The 13961-nt window shown below is 46.7% G+C and overlaps 3 protein-coding genes across 4 annotated transcripts; 2 read left to right on the top strand and 1 right to left on the bottom strand.

Annotated features, from left to right (window-relative positions):
• Positions 1 to 261: 261 nt before the first annotated feature.
• Positions 262 to 5321, bottom strand: ftcd (formimidoyltransferase cyclodeaminase). The gene is made up of 14 exons (XM_084003846.1): positions 5127 to 5321; positions 4742 to 4925; positions 4533 to 4661; positions 4220 to 4308; positions 3761 to 3940; positions 3456 to 3593; positions 3242 to 3373; positions 3110 to 3171; positions 2899 to 3025; positions 2662 to 2823; positions 2434 to 2477; positions 2209 to 2347; positions 798 to 893; positions 262 to 722 (listed from the first exon to the last, which is right to left on the bottom strand). Exons 1-14 carry the CDS (start codon positions 5178 to 5180, stop codon positions 639 to 641), a joined length of 1620 nt encoding a protein of 539 aa, XP_083859972.1. The 5' UTR covers positions 5181 to 5321; the 3' UTR covers positions 262 to 638.
• Positions 5322 to 5659: 338 nt separating this feature from the next.
• Positions 5660 to 6399, top strand: LOC311009577 (uncharacterized protein; the record flags this gene model as incomplete). Of its 2 annotated transcripts, none has more annotated exons than XM_084003850.1 (3): positions 5660 to 5795; positions 5915 to 6083; positions 6187 to 6399. In XM_084003850.1, the coding sequence occupies 3 exons, from the start codon at positions 5660 to 5662 to the stop codon at positions 6239 to 6241; spliced, it is 360 nt and encodes a 119-aa protein (XP_083859976.1). In that variant the 3' UTR covers positions 6242 to 6399. The 2 variants fall into 2 exon arrangements, 1 of the variants encoding a protein (XP_083859976.1); XR_014596666.1 differs by having other exon boundaries at positions 5726 to 5815.
• Positions 6400 to 7239: 840 nt separating this feature from the next.
• On the top strand, positions 7240 to 13378 carry LOC311010029 (adhesion G-protein coupled receptor G7-like; the record flags this gene model as incomplete). Its single annotated transcript, XM_084004511.1, has 16 exons — positions 7240 to 7265; positions 7380 to 7392; positions 7488 to 7620; positions 7706 to 7830; positions 8126 to 8266; positions 8513 to 8601; positions 8676 to 8824; positions 9766 to 9879; positions 9965 to 10146; positions 10581 to 10733; positions 11278 to 11390; positions 11494 to 11855; positions 12124 to 12205; positions 12294 to 12422; positions 12498 to 12654; positions 12820 to 13378. 16 exons carry the CDS (start codon positions 7240 to 7242, stop codon positions 12997 to 12999), a joined length of 2148 nt encoding a protein of 715 aa, XP_083860637.1. The 3' UTR covers positions 13000 to 13378.
• Positions 13379 to 13961: the final 583 nt, after the last annotated feature.

Below are 13961 nucleotides of genomic sequence, written 5' to 3' on the forward strand. Positions count from 1 at the left end.
CAGAAACATGTCACATAGGTTAAATAATGATACATTATATTCATTATCTAACGTTTGTTAGTTTCTATAAACTTCTTATATTTCAGTGTTGCCTCTCAGGGCAACGTTGCCTGCAGTAGAATATGTAACAGACCAGAAGCCTGTGGCTGTTTTCTCATGGATTCCGTGGATGTATTGATCTTTTATTTGATGTCATTTACACTCTAAATTATATCTTCTGCAAAGGTTGCCATGGCTACAGAACAAGTCATCTCTACAGTGAATGGAGGTCGGTGAAGTCAGACTATCATGTCATGATGAGTAGAAGACTGGAGGGAAACGTTGGTTCATTGTTAGTCTCCAGGTGGGACTCTTGGCCCCCTGGTGGCAGCTAACTGAACTACAGGGTTAACACTCAGCATGTTGTTGGGGAACGAATGCCGTTTAAACTCTGAAGTACTTTAAGTCTCAGCTGATGGACCTTTTTAAAGGAGAGTTGCACTATGGGAAGTGTAGGATGCACACTAACTTACTACTAACTACTAACTAACTAACTAACTTTTATTTGGGTTAAATAGCATGCTCATTCTCTATAAATACTGAACTGGAAGACGACAACCATCCAATCACAGACTCTGGTGTTCATCGTGTCCAAGTCTTCAGTTCCTTTCGTTGGCAGCGAGCAGAATGGCGGCGGCACTCTCCTTCGCTTCCTGCAGTAACATCGCTGCTCTCTCCTGAGTCTGCAGCACAAAACATTCATTCTCGATGAATTAGCTTCATCTAATGTCACATAAAGACAAGGCAGACGCACTTACGGCCATCTTGAAGGCGTCGTCTGTGATGTCTTTGAGGTTGATGGTGACGTTGTAATAAGCACCGAAAACCGCCGTCTCCAAAGTTTTAGCTGCCACCTGAACACACAAACTTCAAATTAAAGGTTTTATTTAATTTTATTTAGCTGCCACTTGTCATGATCACAGTTTTCCATTGTTTACCGTCCTGTTTTATTTTTTATTTTTGGTCCCCTGTGTGGTTTTCTGTCGTGTACTTCCTGGTCCTTGCAGTTTCTGGTGTCTTGACTCCCCCACCCTCTGGTGTTGATTACCTACCTGCCCTAATGTGTCTCACCTGTTCCCCGGCAGCTCCCTGTCTCCTTGTGTGTATAGTCTGTGTCTCCTTGTGTGTATAGTCTGTGTGTCTCCGTGTGTGTATAGTCTGTGTGTCTCCGTGTGTGTATAGTCTGTGTCTCCTTGTGTGTATAGTCTGTGTCTCCGTGTGTGTATAGTCTGTGTCTCCTTGTGTGTATAGTCTGTGTCTCCTTGTGTGTATAGTCTGTGTCTCCGTGTGTGTATAGTCTGTGTCTCCGTGTGTGTATAGTCTGTGTGTCTCCGTGTGTGTATAGTCTGTGTCTCCTTGTGTGTATAGTCTGTGTGTCTCCGTGTGTGTATAGTCTGTGTCTCCTTGTGTGTATAGTCTGTGTCTCCGTGTGTGTATAGTCTGTGTCTCCTTGTGTGTATAGTCTGTGTCTCCTTGTGTGTATAGTCTGTGTCTCCTTGTGTATAGGTGTAACAGAGTTAGAAAAACCTGTTATGAATTTCTACAAAATAGAAATGCTTGTCTTATAAACATGTATAGCGTAGTTCTGGAGCCACCTGGTGGGTTAATAGCGCAATTGCACAGTCAGATTCCTCTTAACGTGCCGTGCCGTGCAGTAGGTGTCTCAGTAGAGGAAAATACTCCCGAGCTGGAGGTGGGTACATGCTGCAATCAATGTTTCTGTGTTTAATGTTCTAAGGGTTTTTGAAACAATGAGTACCATGTATTTTTACTGTAAGGATTACTAGCATGTAAACTGAAAGTTACAGACGTTTTTGTGCCGAAATAGTAACTTTATCAACGAGTAGTTTGCTACTTAGCTAGCCACGCACTTGCTAGCTTGCTAGCGGTACAATATTTCGTTGTTATTACTTAGGATAGTAATTTTTCTACTTTTCGTTACACAGATCTGAATGTTTTCAGTTGAACAACATTGTGGAACTCAACCATTTCCAACCATGTTTACCCCGTTTCTACTACACTACTAAACGTGACACCATCTGAAAACACAAACTTCAAACCAGAGGTTGTGTTTTGAGGTTTCTGTGAGAACAAAGCGACATGTTTCTGATGTACTTTAGTTCCTCTGAACTGAAATCCTTTTAAATTGATTTGGGGTGTTTTGGTCACCTGAGCGTCTGACTTGCAGGCGATGTTCCCATAGACGACCATCTCTTTGAGAGGTCCCCAGAGGACACTGATCCTGTCAGCCAGAGCCAAGGGCACGCTCACCGCCTGCTGCAGACCTTCCTGCATGGCAGCCGCCCTCCTGGTGACACATCAGATCTGAGGTCAGCTATATGTTCAAACATTTCACTGTGACACTAAAAATATGTGTGCAAACTCTTTTCATACCGTTTTATGTCCTCTGTCGTGTTCTTTGGCATCTTCAGTGCCGCCTGCAACAAAAAGACACAAATGTTACAAACGGAAAATTCTGAATTGATCACCTTCATTAAACGTGACCCGACTGATCTGGGTTCAGTTTTTCTGTGACTTTTATTCTGGAGGGACACCAGAGATGATGGCATCACACTGAATCAAGTGTTTCCTGTGTAGGTGTTGGTGGACATGTGGACTCACCATGTAGCTGCTGAAGGCTGCTGCGTCGGCGTCCACCATCAGCAGCAGCTCATTGGTGGCCTGATGGAATGGAGGAATCAGCCTCCTCATCACGCCATCCACGTTCTCGAACTGTCTCTTCCCGTAGGTCATCTGACCCACCATGGCGCCCAATGCCGCCCCCTACAGGACACAGATATCAGCATCGTGATGTATGGTCTAACACCTCACTCATCCTGATCCCGAAGGTTGCCGTACCAGAGCAGCGACGGCAGCAGAGACCGATCCCCCGCCGGGCGCCGCCGTCCGAGAGCCCACACTCTGAACAAACTGCCGCAGCGTCAGAGACGCCAGCCGGCCGTCCGCCTCTGACCTCACCATGTACCTGCACAGGTAAGGAGACACCTTTTAGGTCCGCAGAGACACCGGCTGGCTGGAGGCGGTAGGACACGTATAAACAAGTACTCACTCGATGATCCGGTCCTTGGGGTTGAACGGACCCAGAGAGTCCAGACCCAGTTTACTGATCACCTAATGACACAGCCAGACGTCAGGCTCATATTACCCATAATTAATTTTAGTACATAAGCAGCTCTCTCACCAGCCGGACTTTGTGCTCCTCTTCAACGATGAACAGGCGGTCACTCTGGATGTAGAAGTCAGCAGAGTCCAGAACGGCCTTCAGAGGGATCAGACCCACGATCTGAGAGCCTACCACCGGCAGCTTCAGGTCCTGAACTCAACAACCATCAACAATAAATAAAAAAGGCACCAGAATTCTACTTGCTAAGTGTATCGGCGTGTTGACCTCTGACCTCAGCGACTCTGCAGACCTCCTGGTGCACCGTGTGGAGGGGGGTCAGCTCGTAGTCCAAGATGTTGGTGGACACCTGGGCAATGTTGGCCTCCTCCAGGTACCAGCCCATCCCCTGCACCTTCTGGAGGAGCCCTGGCTGGTGGTGAGACAGGGTCATTCAAGGTCAGCTAGAGGTCATTGAAGGTCATGGGGAGGTCACTGGACTCGTCTACTGGTTTTACTGTAGGATTCATATTCTTCCTATTAAATGTGATATACTGGATGCATTTTATAATCGACAATGTAAAAATGGACGGCATGTACCTGGTCTTTGCCTCGGCCCTGCTCCCTGATGTCCAGAGCGATGCGGTGAGCCTGCTCCTTGGTGCTGATCAGGTTTACGTTGTAGGCGATGAGGAACTTGCGAGCGCCGGTTACCGTGGCGCCCCACGACGGCACAAACACTGCAGGGCCGAAGTCTGGAGACCAATCGGCACGCTTCAGCTGGTGGACAGAAAACACGGAGAAGTAAAACACCAAGTGTTTGTCCTGAAAAGGCTTAAAACCAAAGTTTTGCAAATGGATTTTGGAAGTTAAAGATGGTTTCGAGGACTTTTATTTTGAAAAGACAATACAGGAAAGGCTTGTAATAATCAGCCTGGCTGTTTTTTCTGAACCCACTTTACTTAATTCTACAGCAGTTCCTGGTCTCCCTCATTTCCCACAATGCCTTAGATGGATGAATCTTTAAACAGAAACAGGAAGTGAAGGTTTGAGTCTCACCTTGTCAGGTAAAGCTTCGTACTCTCCGGCTCGGACCGACGGAAGACTCCTCCTGGCGTCGCTCCGTGCCGCCTCTCCGTAAAGATACACTGATGAAGTACAGGGATGGTTAGCCACAGTGCTAATGTATCATCATCATCACCACCACCATCATCATCATCATCACCACTATCACCACCATCATCATCACCACCATCATCACCATCACAACCATCATCATCACCACTATCACCACTGTCATCATCATCTCCATCGTCACAACCATCATCACCATCTTCATCATCACCATCTCCATCATCATCACCAGGCTCACCGGGGACGTGCAGCACCTCAGCCAGTTTCTGTCCGAAGATCTCGGCGCAGCGGACGCAGTCGTCCATGGAGGCGTTGCGGACGGGGACGAAGGGACACACGTCCAGCGCTCCGGTGCGGGGGTGCTCGCCTGAACAGGAAGCACACAAGTCAGCGGTTTCCTGTGCTGTCATACTTCCTGCTGGGATGGCCGGCGACGTGCGCGCTCACCTGAGTGCTTGCTCATGTCGATGAGGCTGAAGGCCTGGCGGGCGGCGTTCAGCGCCCCCTCCACCACGGCGGCCGGGGAGCCCACGAAGGTGTAAACGGTCCGGTTGGTGGAGGCCCCAGGGTCCACGTCCAGCAGGCTGCAGCCCGCCGTACCGGAGATGGCTGCTGAGATGGCATCGATCACCTGACACACATTTTTATTTATACATATACATGAATATTATATGTATATTAAATCACGGTTCTACACCAGACTCTTTATTCTGTTTGTTAAATAAAACGGTGACTCAGCAAACACAGACTATTCATTCTGATATTAATACGATAATAAAACGCTGAACATTCAGTGTTAAGAAACAATAGGAAGAAGCGTTTAAAAACAAACCTCCTTGTTTCGGCCCTCGGAGAAGTTGGGGACGCACTCCACCAGCTGAGCCATGATGTCTGCACACTGAAGGACAACCAGACTTCAGTCACTGTCTGAAGGTCTGACTCCAACCCCCAAAACCCACAAGCCCCCCAGGCGGAGTCCAGTGTGTTGAATGATTAACTGCCGGTGTAATCATGTAGCTGAATCTCTACTCTTTAACTAAGCAGTCGAGTCTGCAGAGGAGCATTGGGGTCAAAGGCCAGGCTTCTCAGTGTTCAACTGGGACTAAAATGATAAATGTCATAAATGGAATTAAACGTGATAGAAGCTAATAAGTCTGAAAGATAAGCAGCTGCTAAATAGCTTTTGTTATTCCAGGCTGAACTCAAGACTAGTCCAGCTCCTCTGAGGTCACATGACGCCAAAGTCCAACAGAAGGTTAATCAGTCATCAGCTCTGACAGCTGATTGGTTCAGAGGAAAAACAAACTGTTTTGAAAACAATTTCAAAAGTTCTGTTTTCTTCATTTTAACAGACTTTAAGAAAAAATGATCACTTTCTGTTGTTTTTCTAATCAACCAATCAACATCATGTACAAGCTCACAGAGGATTCACAGAACCACACAGACCCCCACAGACCCACCGGGTCACAGACCATCCACCGGCGGGCCAGCTTGCATGCAGGTGAATGCTGCACTGAAAAGGTGAAACAGAAACTAAACGGACGTCATCTTGAAATGTTGATTGAGTTGTTTTCTGCGTCTCGTGAACTTTGATCTGCCGAGTTGTTTTATGATTTTCAGATGCTCTGGTGCCTCAGATGAATATGATCACAGTCACACTGCAGCTCAGCTCCAACGCCACAACCACAACCGGACCACCGCAACTGGACCACCGCAGCCGGACCACCACGACCCACCCTGCAGCCGTTAACCAACATGGACTCTGGCCTGTGGTTGGTTTTGGCTATGGGTGAGAATGATTTATTTTGTGCTTTTATTTTGAAAGTTTCAGCAGCAGCTTGTTGTTTGGTTGAATCCCACAATGGAAACTAACCCTTGTAAACATGTTGCAGCTGTTCATGTGGTCTGTCGAACTGGAGCTCAGACCTCAACCACAGCCTCCAGTAGCACAGAGACCAGCAGCAGTCCGGTCCCCATACCCGCTACTACTACTGCTGCTACTACTGCACTCCTGCTTAGTGCTAGTACTAATACTTCTCCTTTTACCATTACAAATACTCATACTGCTCCTTTTACTACTCATACTTCTCCTCCTATTACTACCACTGATTATACTAGCACTCCTCCTATTACTCCCACTGATTATACTACTCTTCCTCCTATTACCACAACTAATACTAGCACTCCTCCTATTACTACCACTGATTATACTAGCACTCCTGCTATTACTACCACTAATACTCCTCCTACTTCCACTACTTATACTACTCCTCCTCCTCCTACTTCCACTACTTATACTACTCCTCATCCTACTTCCACTACTTATACTTCTCCTCCTCATCCTACTTCCAGAACTTATACTACTACTCCTCCTCCTTCTTCCACTGCTTATACTACTCATCCTCCTATTACCACAACTAATACTACTACTCCTCCTCCTACTTCCACTGCTTATACTACTCATCCTCCTATTACCACAACTAATACTACTACTCCTCCTCCTACTTCCACTGCTTATACTACTCATCCTCCTATTACCACAACTAATACTACTACTCCTCCTCCTATTTCCACTACTTATACTACTACTCCTCCTCCTACTTCCACTGCTTATACTACTCATCCTCCTATTACCACAACTAATACTACTACTCCTCCTCCTACTTCCACTAGAATTACTTATACTACTCCTCCTACTACTACTACCACAACCAGTACTTCCCCTCCTACTACTACTGCTACTACTGCCATCCTTCTGACTGATGGTACTAGTACTCCTTTTCCTTTTCTTTCTACTACTAATGCTACTTCTTCTCCTCTTTCTACTACAACTCTGTATCCTCCTCCTACTTCTAATACTACTACTAGTCGTTATCCTCCTACTAGCGCTCCCTTGGTTTGTGCTAATGGTGGGGTACTCCTGAACGGGGTCTGCATATGCCCTGATGACTGGTCCGGAGAGACCTGCACAGTAGGTGAGTTGGGTTCAGCATCACACAAACTCATGATTCCAACAACTGAACAAACTTCCTGATCTAGAAACGGTCGTTTGAGTCCTTAAGGCTCCCAGGTTGATTCTTTACAGAAGCACTGGTCTGGTCTGGTCTGCCAGCACGGCGTTGTCACTTTCACACTTGATTGTCTCACACCTGATTTGTATTTGGTAGTGATGTTCCCATCTTAACCCACACAGCTCAACTTTTATCGCACTTTCCTCGTAGAAAACTTCTGCCAAGGCCAAAAGTTGGATAGATTTAATTTCCCTCGCACACCCATTGGCTGGTTTGCTTACTCTGTAGAACTGTGTCGCAAAGGAACGAGTAGTGGTGAGTAGAACAAGCAGACATGTACCTCCATCTCCATCCTGGCAGTCTCACATCCTCCAGGAACCAGATCACAGCTGATTCAAAGTCCACTGTTTCCATCCAGCTGGGAAACCTGAAGCTTCCACCAGATGTTCCCCCAACAAACGGAGCTTTGAGGGTCGGCTACACATCCTCGAGTGTGACCAGACCCTCAGCGATATACTAAAAAACGTGAGTAGACCATGAAATGAGTAGACCAGTAAAGGTGAGTAGACCGCTAAACACGAGTAGACCGGCAAACGTGACTAGACCAGTAAAGGTCTGAATGTCACTTCCAGAGTTTCCAGTTTGATATAAGACCATTTGTGTGTACATCCATCCAATAATCACTCCAGGTAAATGTTCGCACATTCAGTCAAAATGTGTTTTTGTAAGTCGCTTTGGATAAAGTTTTTGGCTCAATGCCCTAAATGTAATGTACATTTAAATATGAATTTGAATGTAAAATGATGCATCTGTCTCGCAGCTCAGCAGCTCAGCGGATCTAGAGACTCTGGCGGCCAGCGCTCAGATTCTGACCTCGAACCCTGAAGAGCTGACGACTGAAAACTTTGCATCAGCAGTTGAGATCACCAACTCACTGCTGCTGTCCCCCAAAGCCACAGAGGTAAGAACCACCAGAGGACTCCCCGCTGCCCCCCATCTCCTCCTGCTGCAGCTTTAGGATTGTGTCATCGTATGTATCAGATAGTTCAGTACTGAGGAAACCAGTTTCCTGCTCGGGGGCCAATAGTGTCTAAAGAAGCTGAGATCCGATAAGAGTTAGTCCAGTAACAGCACCTGAAACGTACCCTGAACCTGGAAACCTTTCTGTATCGATGATCCTCGTTGTTTGTCCACGTTTGTCCTGCAGGGTGTCAGGGTGGCGGCAGTCGCCACCATCAGCCAGCTGCTGAAAGCTGGCACGCCGGATGCCAGGGAAGAAAGCAATGCTACTCTGGGGTAAATGAGATCTGAGCCCAGGTTCAGGCTTTGATTTCAGTGGGAAGCTGATGATGTTTTCTATTGATTTCCAGCCTCACGGTGACCCTGGATCAGCTCTCTGTGAACCTCAGCCTCAGTGCCAACAGCTCTCAGTCTCAGGTGGTTCAACCAAACCTGGTGGTCAACTCTGTACAAGTCCCGGCTGCAGACACCCAGGGAGTCCAGTTCACCTCCCTCTCAGGTCAGAGTCACGTTGAACCTGATCCATCCAGTACTGGAGTCAGAAGTCGGAAATTACTTCTTGAGATCCATTATCAACTGCTTATCCCGTTCAGGGTTGCGGGGGGGGCGGGAATCACAAAGTTTTGTCCTCAAATTAAGGTCTAAATGTGGTTACAAAGGCCGGTCCAGTGATGTTTTGGTGAGGGATTCGGGGCCCAATCAGATTCACCCCAGTTCAGTTCGAGGATGGTGGCTCACGATGACTTCATATTAGTGAGGCGGTTGGTCAGAGTGGTGATGGATTTAGTGGAAATGTAGAGACATGATGTTAGAGAAAGTGAGAGGACCAAGCACTGAACCCTGGGAGGAGGGTTTGAGGAGAGGAGCAGGTCTGTGGTGACTGTGAAATAGAAACCATACATGTAGACCACAAGGTGAGACAGATCCAGTAGAGACACAGGGGAGACCCGAGACGGGGACTAGTGGTAAAGGGGAGAAGACAAGAGTTGCACTTGTTGACTGAAGGATATGGATGTGGTCCAGTCCACAGTGTAAAGGTTCAGATCAGAGACCAGCACCAGAGTTCACCCTGGCACCTCTAGTCCACTTATATGATCGCTATTTGAGTCCTGATGTGTTTCTTATCTGGGTTAATTGAGGTGATCCAGTTTAATGACTCCAAAGGCCACATGAAGGTTTGAAGTATTATTGTCTTTTCATTGCTGCCGTTTGATTCTTCAGTATCAAAGTTTGAATGCAGGATCACCAGCTAGCACAGTGACAGTGAAGGCACCACCGTCTGTAAATAATATGAGTACTCACAAGACGCTTTAGCTTGATGTGGAGGTTCTACGGGAGCCTGGAAGAGACAAAAGTCACAAAATATTTGTGGCTTTTGTGTGACTTTCTTCATCTTCTCAGGACGATATCCTCACTAACTCTGGTCTGTGGTGCGTTCAGGAACGTCTGGCAGTTTTGTCGATGACCGCATTCAACTGAACACAAACGCGTCAAAGGTGGTGGTTGACAACGGGTTCATAGCCGACGCTGTGATGTACGTTGGATTCCCAGCAGGTGACGGATTTTACAAACTGATCAAATGAAATGAAACGTTTACTGTCGACTGGGACGAGAATATAAATGTGTTTCCCCTCTGAAGTGGATCCTCGTCAGGAGCCTCAGAACGTCTCGCTGGGTTTCGTCCTCTACCAGAATGACCGGCTCTTCAGGTCCAGACGCTACAGACGGCGCCAGGCCACCATCAGGGTCCTGTCGGCCACCGTCCAAGGTCAAGGGCGCCGCGTGACCCCGCAACATCTGGAGATGATGTTCAGACCAACCGTAAGAGACCCAGCCGTGTCACATCAAGGACCTGTAGTTCAGGACCAGTAGTTCAGGACCTGTAGTCAACGACCTGTATTTAAGGACCTGTAGTCAACGACCTGTAGTCAAGGACCAGTATTTAAGGACCTGTAGTCAAGGACCAGTATTTAAGGACCTGTAGTCAATGACCTGTAATAAAGGACCTGTAGTCAAGGACCAGTATTTAAGGACCTGTAGTCAAGGACCAGTATTTAAGGACCTGTAGTCAATGACTTGTAATAAAGGACCTGTAATCAAGGACCTGTAGTCAACGACCAGAAGTCAGCATGCTAGCATGTTGAGCACTTAAGACACGGTGGCGGACATTCATCCAATTCTGAACCAGCTCCCATGTAGCGTTCATGGTCCAGCAACATTTCAGTAAAGTTGTGTTTCATCTGCTGCCGTTTCAGCTGCTGAACTCGACGTCGTTGTTCGACTTTGCGTGTGTTTTCTGGGATTACGGTCTGCAGGACTGGAGCACCGCCGGCTGCTCCAAAGGGAACGCTTCAGACGGACTCCTCCGGTGTTCCTGCAACCACACCACCAACTTTGCTGCTCTCTGGGTGAACCCACGCTGCTTAGTTATACTCAGCTCAGATATCACAACGTTAGTTTAGTTAGACTCAGCTCAGGTATCACAACGTTAGTTTAGTTATACTCAGCTCAGATATCACATTAGTTTAGTTAGACTCAGCTCAGATATCACATTAGTTTAGTTAGACTCAGCTCAGATATCACAACGTTAGTTTAGTTATACTCAGCTCAGACATCACATTAGTTTAGTTAGACTCAGCTCAGATATCACATTAGTTTAGTTAGACTCAGCTCAGATATCACAACGTTAGTTTAGTTATACTCAGCTCAGATATCACATTAGTTTAGTTATACTCAGCTCAGATATCACATTAGTTTAGTTATACTCAGCTCAGATATCACATTAGTTTAGTTATACTCAGCTCAGATATCACATTAGTTTAGTTATACTCAGCTCAGATATCACATTAGTTTAGTTATACTCAGCTCAGATATCACATTAGTTTAGTTAGACGCAGCTCAGATAGAACGTGAGTTGATCTAAGTTGGTCCCCTGATTGTTTTGTGTTTCAGTCATTCAGAGAAGACTATAAATACGTAGAAGCGCTGGACGTGATCTCAACTGTCGGACTTTCTTTTTCCATTCTGGGTTTGATTGTTACGATAATTTACCAAGTCAAAGACAAGTAAGATCACCTTACAGATATTATATATATATATATATATATATATATATATATATATATATATTCCTACTGAAATAGATGATGTGACTACTTCCTGCTGTAGCTTCAAGGTCAGGTGTTGGGGGAAGAAGAAGAAGAAGTTGGAGATGAAGAACTACGATATCGCTCTGCTGTCCATCTGCATCAGCCTGCTGGCCTTCATCATCACCTTCGTCTCTGGCGCCGGACACTCGGGCAGACAGGACACTCCACTGGAGGTGGTCACCCAAACCAACACCGTCCTGGACTGTGACGAACACGTGGAGCCGGACAGAGGCTCATGTTCGGCGGTGGCGGCGCTGCTTCACTACTTCCTGTTAGCCACCTTCACGTGGAACGGCCTGTACATCACCGTGGTGCTGGTGGTCGAGATGCACCGAAGTCTTCCTCTGTACTGGACTCCACTCATGCTGGCTCTTGGATGGGGTATGAAAATCCACAAACCACAACCATGCTTTCTGGTCTGTTGGACTCTAAATGGACCATAATGTACCAAATGAACATCATGCTGGATTGAAGAAGACTTGAAAGTAGAGATTGAGACCATAAACTCATGTTTACAATGTTTACTGAGATAATACATCAAGAGAGAAGTAGGAGCATTTTCTCAGAGAAAGAGAATGCAGCTTTAATGAACCCAGAGGTTCGGTTTGATGAATAACCGTTGTTTCTTTTACATTCTGTATCATGTCAGGAGTCCCAGCTGTCGTCATGATGATCACACTGGGAGCCACCTACAGCGTGGACAACCCGCTGGGATACCGACAGGAGGAATTGTGGGTGCATCATTATGATTATGATTATCATTATTATTATTATCAATAATGCAGTCATCTGTTCAATCATCGGTTTTGTGTGTTGAAGTTGCTGGCTCGCAGCTCTGGATCAGAACAAACGCTTTGACTTTGGGAAACCCATGTTTTGGGGTTTCTTGCTTCCAGTCCTGCTGGTCCTGGTCTACAACGTGGTTCTGCTGGGCTGGATCCTGAAGAGGTAACCACTAAAAGCTCTTTGTTGTCATCCATGTTCAAGTCTTCACCCTGAAACTTTTGACTTTCTGTCCTGAAGCATCGAACGTCGTCCATTGTGGAGCAAAATCCGCAACACGTTCTCTCTGGCCGTGTTACTGGGTCTGTCCTGGACTCTGGGGTACCTGGTGCTGGTCACTACTGGGACCACCCACCTGGTCTTCAGCATCCTCTTCTGCCTCTGTAACACCACACAGGTGAGTTGCTTCATCTCCTCCAGGTTTAGAGAACGAAAGCATCTCTTACGCAGGTTCTGTTTTGTGGACGATGAGGTCATCGTCTTCTGTACAGTAAAAGAAGAACCAGACTAGAACCTGGAACTAATAAAGAAACTAACCATCATGTGGTTTCTGGTGGTCCAGGGTCTGCAGATCTTCGTCCTCTTCACCGCCAGGACTCCGAGCTTCAGAGCCTCCTTGTCTCGCTCCGCCAAGTTCGTCTCCTCCGCCAACATCCAGATGAAGGACAGGAAGTACACTCTGCCGAGGACCTGGAGGGAGACCCGCTCCGAGTCCTACAGAGACCTGATGGACGACATATAGTCCCCCACAACTGAAACCTGCAGCACCTGTTTTGCAGTCTAGAATGTTCTTCTGTCCTCCAGACGAGTCCAGTAGTTTGTTCTGGGGTCCAGTTTTTTTTTCGTTCTGACTTGAAGCAATACTTTTTCTTTCGATAGATAAGAGATCATCCACCACTAATCAGCTTATCTCCAACGAAGGCTAGTAAATAGAATTCTGCCGAGTCATCAGATAAACTTTCTGACAGCTCTAAATGCTCCCGTTTGCTTGTTGTGATTTGTTTATTTACCCAGTTATGTTATTTCTAGAGTCAGATCAGCGATTGATGTGATGTTTTGATCAGACACGTGTTGGAAGTAGAGCGTAGCGAGACAGAAGGAGCAGGTCCACAACATAAAACTGACCTTCATGTTTCCTGAACCAGTCTGATAAATCCTGAAGCTGGTTCTTGTGTAACTGAATGCGGTCTGTCAGAGACTCATTACTCTTCATGTCAACCGTCTGTTTCCACCTGACAGGACGACGTCTCATCACCCGACATGTTGCTTCACGCCGGCCCTCGGCTGCAGGGGGGTTTGTTTGCAGGGGGGTGCAGGCGGGCGGGTGGGGACAATGTGGGGAGTCTGGATCGCATTGACACTTCAGAGCTGCTCTGACTCCAAACAGATGTGGGCGCAAAGTTAGTGGGGGTGTATATATATATATATATTTATATATATATTATGTCTGTCCCCCGGCCTCCACCAAACACACTGAGAGTCTTGTTGACAGAAGCCTATTGGACGTCAGCTGTCATGTGACTGATGACAGAGGGAGGGTCTGCTGTGAATGAAGCTCTTTGTTTCACCATGAACACGGTTCATGCTGACAGCTGATTGGTCCTCAGAGACATCAGGTTTCAGACTGAGCTGATGACAGGAAGTCTGAAGAAGTCTCTGGAGAATGTGGTCTGGGTTAGGTCTCTGAAAGTCTCCTCTCTGTAT

The sequence above is a fragment of the Eutrigla gurnardus genome (assembly GCF_963514095.1).
Source record: "Eutrigla gurnardus genome assembly, chromosome: 24".
Classification (NCBI taxonomy): Eukaryota; Metazoa; Chordata; class Actinopteri; order Perciformes; family Triglidae; genus Eutrigla; species Eutrigla gurnardus.